At 30.8% G+C, this 9539-nt stretch overlaps 1 protein-coding gene across 1 annotated transcript; it reads right to left on the bottom strand.

Moving 5' to 3' along the window:
- Positions 1–207: 207 nt before the first annotated feature.
- On the bottom strand, positions 208–1465 carry ZPR1C (protein LITTLE ZIPPER 2-like). Its single transcript, NM_001249992.3, has 2 exons — positions 1226–1465; positions 208–742 (listed from the first exon to the last, which is right to left on the bottom strand). Exons 1-2 carry the CDS (start codon positions 1336–1338, stop codon positions 505–507), a joined length of 351 nt encoding a protein of 116 aa, NP_001236921.1. The 5' UTR covers positions 1339–1465; the 3' UTR covers positions 208–504.
- Positions 1466–9539: the final 8074 nt, after the last annotated feature.

Genomic DNA, 9539 nt, shown 5'->3' with positions numbered 1-9539 from the left:
TTTTATAAAGAATTTAATGATCATATATGATAAGTGTAAAATAATTTTATATACTCATTCAATCATAATTTGTTGTTAATAAAACTTTTAAAATACTATCTTAAAAGTAAACAAATCTATCAAACATAATACCATCTTAAAAGTAAACAAATCTATCAAACATAATTAACTGTGTTAGAATGAAAATGTAATGTACACCTATTTTTCTCTTTTAAATCATATTCTTACTGTGAGCATATATATAATCAGGAAATCCAACAGGAATTTGACAAAATAAAACTAATACAGTAGCATTGCTCAACACTACATTCCTTGTCTTGTAATGGTTTACAATTAAACTCTTGCAAGAAATTAATTAATTTAACCTCAGACCAATTAAGAAACAAATTATATAAAAGAAAGACATATATTTAAGATTCATCAGAACTCCACATAAAGAAGAATCACCGACAGACCCTTCCATTTTTCCTACTTTTTGGCCTTAACATATAAACTGTATTATAGCTAGCTAACAGCTATTTGATTGGTTTTGCTGTTATTTTGTTCGGAAAGCTTCTTTTGAAGTTGAAATAAGAGGGCCTCATTCTCTTTGTGAAGAAGCACTGCTTGCTTCCTTAACTTCTCATTCTCCTCTATGATGCTTTGGTTCTCCATGTACAACTTCAAGTTTCTCATCTTTATTTCAGTCTTCAATATGATCATCCTTTTCCTCCGTCTTGCTTCTTGCAATTGTGCTCTCCTTCTGTACCAATACCATCAATCAAGGATCAATACATAACACACACAAAATAAATTAACGTTGATATAACTTTTAAGATAATTATCATAAAAATTAATAAATTTTATCATACATAATAAATTATCATTAAATTACGTTATAATGTAAAAACTGTTTTGTATTATCATTGCATAATATTTTTTTCTCATCATATACCAAATTATTAACAATGTTTAACTATCACAATACTTAGAAGAATGTGTAATCCTTTAAAATGATATGTCAATATTGTATTTTTTTTTCTCTTTTTCATAGATATAAATATATAGGTGAGATCTTATTAAAAATTGTGAATATTTATAAAGAAAGAGTTAACACAAAACTGCCATGTGAAATATTAAAGTGAGAGAGGGTCATTCCCCCAAAAGAAAACATGCACACACAAATCTGGAAGAGACAAGAAAGAAAAAACAGAAAAGATGCGATCGATTTACAAAACAAGTATACCTTTTATGGAGGCTGAACCGAAGGTGCTGGGGCTGTCTCTTGGATGGCCATGGAGGGTGAACAAGAGGAAGATCATCATATGGTGAGGACTGTTCTGAAGAGAAAGAGCACATACCTTAATTAATTTCTCTCTTTGGGGTCTCTCAAATTAAGAAGTATGGGTACAAGCTTGCTAGCTTGAGAGATAGATTAAGGTTGAAATAATTAAATGAGAAACCAAGTTGGGTGAAAGTGAGGCGCAACCATTATATTGGACTTGAAGGGGTTTATATAGGCACATAAGTGAGAAAAACTAATTGATATAAGAAACTAGCTAGAAGGGAAATTAGAAAAGTGATCGATATAGCTGTGATTTTGTGTTTGTATGTGGCCACATGAGAGAGAGAGCAATGATGACATTGGAGTCATCATGATTACAAAGGGCAGCAATAGATGAGAGGAAGGAAGAAAAGAAAAGAGGGGGTGGGAATGGTGAAGAAGAAAAACGCTTCTTCTCTTTGTTTAATTTCTTGGCCTCTTTGATTGCCTAGTTAGTCTATCATGCTCAAACTTGGGTAGTGGGTAACGTAGAGATGAGGAGTGGAAACAAAACTATAGTAATACACTACTCCACCCAACCTTTTTTTTAATATATTAAAGGGATAATTTAATCAGAATATACTTTTTAATTGCTGTTTAACTATAGATAATTATATAAATGAAAGTTATCGCTTTTATAATAATTATTTTAAAAATTATATATCAAATAAATTTTCATTAGTTAACGGCAAGATTTCAATTTATAATACTTTTTTATGTCGTAAAAAGTTGCAGATAATTGCAACCTAATGATACTTAAAATACCTTGATATTGTGACTAAAATCAAAGTCGCCTGTTTTAATAATATAAAAAACTTTACTGCAATGTATCAAAATTCAACTCTAACTTAACACAGATATTTGTTAAAATATAATCAAAGATTACTTCCATTTAAAGTATATATAAAAAATATTAATAGTGTAAATGATCATGTATATATAAAATTGATGATTTTTATAATAATTATTTTAAAATTATATTTTAAAATAATTTTCAATTGATTGATATAGTGTAAAAATCTTTACTTATATCAAAATTAAATTACTATTTATCTAACTTAGCTGTATCTTGTTGATACCACACTAACCTAATAAAGTTAACTAATAGTACTACTTTTTTTGGAATTTTAGAAGTTTCCCCCTTGGGTTTAAAAAGTTAGACCGGTTAGGTGGTGACTGTTACCGTGGGATCTTCAAACTTGAAAGAGGAAATAGTGATAAAGTCACGTGGGGTGTTATCAAATTGCTGTGATAATTATGGTAGAAGACATTTTCAACATGATATTCAACGTGCCAACCCTGCATTTACTTCTGTTCATTAGAATGGGCCATTGCATGGTTGCTTATAGTCTCAATATATAGTTATTGCTACACAACAGTGTCTGCATGCCTACTGTTTTCAGGCAGTCCCATACAGTACTACAAGTGACACACACACAGAGACACAATTACGTAAACCAAGGGAATTAAAGATGCTTTTCTTTCATATATAGTTTATGTAAATCTTCAAACATTGTAGGTAGATCTTATCTTATCTCAGTCAGTTATATATTATAAATATTTTATCATATTCTGTTATATCTGAAACGGTATATATCTCAGTCATATATCTTATTCTATAATTAAGTTAATAAAGTATGATAACACCATACCCTGAGTGAGAGCCTATATAAAGCACACGAGACTTAAGAGCAAGATAGATTGCACTCTTATACCTAGCTGGTTAAATAACTCTAAATCGTAGAAAAGTCTTAGATCAGAACACAATATGTTTCAGTTGGAAAAATCCTCTTAAAAATTTCTCAGCTAGCTTTGGTTCTCAAAGAGATTTAAAGGGTAGTGCGTGCATGTTCGGTGATGAGTATTTTTATTTTTTTTCAAAGAAATTTTGTAAGAAATTAAAATATTTTTAAGTACAAATTAAGTAAACTAATTAATAATTTTCCATTATCTTGATTCAGTCGTACGTGTGGCTTCTAGATTGTATACCCCAACATCTCAATGATGTAAATTTGTGTATAGTGCAAGTCTTTGTTCTCTTTCTCTATTGTCTTGAGTAGACAAGTATATATATCAGAACAGACGAATTGAGTTCACATGATCACATTAGTGAGTCTAATAAAAGAATCACACTAGCGGGCAACTGAGCATTAGTTCATATGTATTATACAATAGAATAATTAAATAATTCCATACAAATAATTAATTTATTGAAATTAAAGTTAAAATATATAAGTATTTTCACAGAAATAATTCTAAATCAGATTTTATTTATTTTTCAATCAATTTTTGGATTAGTTATATTTTTTTCTCTTGATGAATCTAAAAGGTTAAAAACAAATATATATATATATATATATATATATATATATATATATATATATATATATATATAACATTGAATATATATGTCTTTTTTTTAAGAGATGTGTCTTGTTAGTTGTTAAGAATCTCATCTATAACCGATCGTTGAAATAACTTAACTAGAAATAAATTAAAGATTAAAAATATTGATTCCCCACAGTTTAATTCTATCTGAATTTGGTTTTTATAATTAATTTCTTATAACAATTTTTATATTTTTTCACTTGTTTAGATATTGGCCCCTACTTTAAGATATTAATTATAATGATTTTTTTATTCATTTTGGTTTTACTCTGCCTTATCTATTATTCATTATGATATTGGTTCTATTTTTTTTTCTTTTTTTAATAAGCATTCATCCTTATAGTTTTCAATTATTAAAGCATAAGTTTCTGACGGATTAATATCTAAATGAGTGAATTATAATAACCAAATTTTGAGTAATTATATGAACCATATATAGTCGTCCAAAGTGGTTAAACAAAATATAGGGATGAATTGTTTCTTTTAATCAATGAAAAAAATTACATTTTATGGGATATTTTTACCTTAAAAAATAAAAAATTACATAAATAATACAACTTTTTTTATTTACATTAAGTCATACGAATCACTGTGAAAGATGAGAAATTGGTTCCTGAAGAATCAACTTCTTACTTGCACAATTTTATATTTTGTTGTGGCATAGTTTAGAAATCGATTCCCAAGGACCAATTTATAAATTACGTTGTTTTAAATAATTGTTTTGTATTATGTTTTTTTTTTGTTTTAATAGTTGTCTATATTTATCTTTTTTGTTAAACAAAAATATTATTTTGCATATGTTTTTAAATCCTTTGTATTTTTATTTTATTTGATTATTAAAATACATAATTAATCAACAACATAATTGAAATTAAACAAAAAGTATATTTAACCAATAAGCTGAATTGAACAAAAATATTTAAATTACAAAATAGATATAAAATTACAAATGATAAAAAAATATTTAAATTTGAAACAATACAACAAAAAAATTTAAAATACAAACAATATGACATAAACTTAATGTTATTGGCTTGAGCCTACATGGTGGGAGCATTTGTTTTTTGGATGGTCTGAGATGCGATACATTAAACATTATTTTGGTTGATCCAATTCTTAGATATTCATGTTGATGTGCATACGAGAGAAGATAGGGCAACCTTTATAATTTTTTTTCATCTTTGGCTCGGAACAAATTCTTGGCTCGCGACATGGTGATCAATACGCTTCTCTATGCAATTCTCCAAACAATTATACGTACACATTGGAGATAGTTTCCAACGTATACACAGGATGTATGTAGTTCCTATACTCATGGTGAGCACGCTTAAGCAACAACAATATGAAAACAAGGCATGTGTAGTTTTTGGAATTTGTTACAATCACACCACCTTTCATCCAGCCTGACAATCAAAATTCCTACTGGTCGAACTTCTCTCAGGTAAATTGTCTCTTAGACTAAGATCCATGCACCACATCGATCGAACTCAAGAACAATTTGTGTGTCTTCCATAGCACTATTTAGTATTTGTCCATAAACTTGCATTGATGCGACTTCTTTCCCTCTTTGGTTGAACAATGCATTACATCTTGTATAGGTTGATTTTACCAGCACACATATTAACATATTTCATGTTTTCTTGAGTATCAAACTAATTGACTCAACGAGATTGGAGGTCATGTATCCCCATCATTGGCCACCATCCCATGCAAGAGTTCACTTTTCACGTGGAATCTCACTGAGCCAATTAATTGCTAGTTCAACTTGTGTCTCCTCCCTCAAAGTATTATAATAGTGATTGAATAGAGACTTTGTCCTTGCATATGCTAAGTAGTTATAAAAAACAATTTAAATTATTATTCATAATACAAAATTAAGTGATATTTACTATATGAAGAGAAAGAAGTTTGACACTCACCCACATTGATAATTAGTTTTCTGATGTCATTGTTCTTGAACCTCCTCATGTAATTTAGTGCAAAATGTCGAATGCAGAACACATGCACATAATTTTGTGTTGTCCACCCGCTATCATGTCTTAAGTAAACACTTTTTAATGAATCATGCATGTCTGAAATCAAACATAGACCATCTTGTGGGGTGATAGGCCTTTCAAAATTTTTGAGGAAAAAGAACCATGTTTTCGATGTTTCACTCTCGACAACGACAAAGACTATTGGAAGAATTTTATTATTGTCAGCTTGTGCAACTACCACAAGCAAGGTCCCTTTGTACTTATCATACAACAATGTTCCAGCGATCTAAACCACGAGCTTGTAATATTAAAATTCATCGATACATAGTCTAAAACTTCAAAAAAGATTATGAAATTTCAAGAAATCCTCTACTATTTGACCTTATTGTGGTGACATTGGTAGTGTTTCCTTCTCCATGATCATACCAGGAAGAAATTTCTACAGAGCTTACAACAATCTTGATATATCATAGAATGATATTTTTCGGTTGTTGCAGATGTTTTCAATGGCCTTTTGCTTTGCTGACCATGTTTTCCAATACGTAATAATGTATCCTTTGGTGCTTTTAACGTGTGCTATCAAGGTTGGCACTGAAGTTGATGGAACATTTTCAATCAACATGTGGATGCTTTTACTAATAAGCAGATAAGACAACTTTGTATGATCTTGTGAGATTGCTAGATTTGAACATATATGGGGTTCACGAAGCTTTCTTATTTCTCACTTCTTACTTGCAAGTATGTATGATGCCCTACACCTCCAAGCACAACCATCACCATCAGAAATGACAATTAGTTTTGTTGGTTTTGATAGTTGTGTCTTGTAGTTAGATCTTTTGCTCACATGTTATTGTTACAAAGCATGTTGTACATCTTACTTTGTTTGAAAATGCATCCCTTCAAAGAGAATCCCCATCAAATGTTTGACTTCTTTGTGATCCAATGTATGATCGTATTCATAATCTTCAAAATTATATTCAAGGTCAACATTATGTATGTGGTGGCATATAGTATGGTGGTACAATTGTTATTGAAAAAGCAAGTTCAACTTCTTCCTCATGATCTTCCTGGGGTTGATTGTGTAAAACTTCATCTTCATCCTTTTTAAAAGGATCGAGTTCTTCGTTAGGAAAGTCAGGATCTGATATAAACTCAGGCTCATTTGGTTGGATTAATGAGGTAGGCTCTACTATAGGGGTACTCCAGTATGGGTGAAGTTGATCCTCAATAACACCAAATGTTTATGAGTCTAAAAAATTGGAGAAAAATGATGCAAAAAAAAGTTGAATAAAAGAATGTGTTTTGTTCAAATAAATTTTCTTGTGGTTAGGTTAAATAGAATGCCTCTTGGTACAAATTGGTGTGAGTATACGATGGGGTTGCATTGGATGTATGTGAAACATATGACAAGGAATTTGAATAATATTGGTGTTCATGAGATATTGGTTGAGAGTTCAGTGTGGAAAGTATATGTAGCTGGATGTTTGTATACAATACAATCCATGTAAAAACCTCATGTTGGCAAGCAACAATAATCATACCTTTGACGTCACAGACTTGGTCCAGTGGTTGAAGTCGGATCCTTTGATGAATTTTTCTTTTCAAGGCAAGACTTCAAGTGTGAGGTCTCACTTTGTTTGAAAGAACGTCTGGTGGGGCATTGAAACATATCCCATTCATCTGTTTTGATTATTTGATCATCATAGTGCGCTAACCAATTAACAGATGAGGAAGACACATTGTGTATTGTGTTTGAAAGGTTGGAAGAAAGTAATAGAGAAAGAAAGTATTGCGTGGATGTGTTAAATGAAGGTGAATAAGACTTCTATGTATAAGGGTCAGGGTTTATGACCTAGAGTTAGGGTTTGAAGCATTGAAGTCTTTGACATAAAGCAAAAGTATCTCTCATGCACTAACGTAAAATATTGAATTCCTTGTCGCACTGACAGAAATCAAAAGTCTCTCTGACGCATTGGCGTAAAAAAAGGTTAGGGTTACAGTTATGGTTAGGGGTTAGACTTAGTAAAAATGGTACATAATTAAGGTTTAGGTTAGGTTTCATTGCTTAGCGTATTCATGTATTAAATTGTTTAACAGAAATGCGCATGCACATTTTTTATAACAAGAAAAATCAATCCATGAGGACAACTTTTGACACCTACATTGTTATGTTTATAAGTTATTTTGGTTAAAATAATATTTCATTCCCGTAGTTTTCATATAACAATCCCACCGACAAAATCAACAGTCAAGATCACAACAAATAAATTGTGTTACTGTTGAATTTTTTCTATAAATACAATACATGCAGTGCCATCACATACACTCACAAACTCACTTTCTCTCATTCTCAAATATCCATCTTTAATTTCTTCTTGATGTTAGTAGCAAAACCTAAACCATGGAAGTTATAGATGCTCTTCTTCTTTGGAAACAATATCTTCATAGATCTAGATAAGTATGTAATACATTTTATACTTTTTAATGTTAATTATGCTATGATTTACAAATATTCATGTTGTTATTATTTTGATTTCTGCAAGTAACAGATGATGTAATCCAGTCATATGCTCAAGCTCTGTCTTCTCTAGATGCCAAAATTAAATATTTTTTAGTTCAAGCTGGGTTTTCAAATGATGTAAAGTTCGAACAGATTAAAATCAATAACGCTTTAGTGAATGTTATGGAGAAAGGTGAAGACCTGAATCACACATATTTCATCTTCCATTTGGCGAAATGGTTAAAAGAAAACATACATGTTGATTCTCCCAGCAGGACCCATACTACAACAATTAGCATTCCATTGTAGGGCATACATTTTAGAGCTGATTGATGGGGTGTTGATGCCAGCCAAGTCAGGAAACATAATTCACCTAATGTATCTACCTTTGTTAGTAGGTCTTGAACGGGTTGGATGGTACGGTTGGGGTTCAACATGTTTAGCGCATATGTACAGATAAGTGTGTAGGACAATTTATCCATCATCCAAAAAATGGAAGGATGTAGAGTGTTGTTGTAGTCTTGGGCATGGTATCTCATGTCATTCATTCAACCCAAGGTTAAGCACCAACTGTTGTTATATCCACTTGCAACTAGGTAAATAAAAATTTCTCACTCAAACAAAGACAATTTTTTTATAAAGTATTTGACACTAACATATTACATTTCACTAGCTAGAGTGGCAAAAGGCTATGATTTTCTGAAGTCCCACATGGTGATGTTATAGGGTACAAATCAAAATTTGATAACATGCGTAAGGAGGAGGTTTAATAATTTATTTTTGTTTTATTTATTTAAATGTCAATTACATTGTTTTATAAATTATTAACACAAATTATTTTTTTTAGTTCCATTGGATGCCTTACAGAGGGTTTGAATCATTTCTGTCAAAATATGCATACAAGGATTTCAAAATATAGAATGCTTATGTCGCTTTAATTTGTTTCCCAGTAGTAGTATGGTAGCAAACTGACAGGGTCATGCGCGTTTTTGGACTTTATTAAGACATACCAAATCCACCACATAATCTTGAAAAACTCCATCAAACTGACATAAGAAGACACAATGACACAAATTGGACAGAGGAGCATCAATAATAGATTGTAATTTGGAAGGAAAGATTCAAATATGTGTTAATCAGTCAACCTATTTAAGGACATCTTGAACATATGAGTCATTACATGAATTGGTACTGAGCAAATTCAAAAGTTTATCTAATACGATTTGCAACTCACCCAAATGTTGTTGCCACACTCACTCAACTCTAGAGATGAAAACTGAACAATATCCTCCACCACAAAGCCCACCAGTTGTTGCCAACATGCGTGATGAAGGACTACAATCATCTCCTCAATCATATGAATTCACGTCAC

The sequence above is a fragment of the Glycine max genome, chromosome 3, assembly GCF_000004515.6.
Source record: "Glycine max cultivar Williams 82 chromosome 3, Glycine_max_v4.0, whole genome shotgun sequence".
Classification (NCBI taxonomy): Eukaryota; Viridiplantae; Streptophyta; class Magnoliopsida; order Fabales; family Fabaceae; genus Glycine; species Glycine max.
This window is presented reverse-complemented; position numbering and strand designations above follow the sequence as displayed.

Excerpts from the sequence above, each read along its gene's own strand:
- ZPR1C (NM_001249992.3), bottom strand. The coding sequence starts at position 1,338 with ATGTGCTCTTTCTCTTCAGAACAGTCCTCACCATATGATGATCTTCCT. Across the intron at positions 743-1,225 it reads CGGTTCAGCCTCCATAAAAG|AAGGAGAGCACAATTGCAAG; the intron begins GTATACTTGTTT and ends GTATTGGTACAG.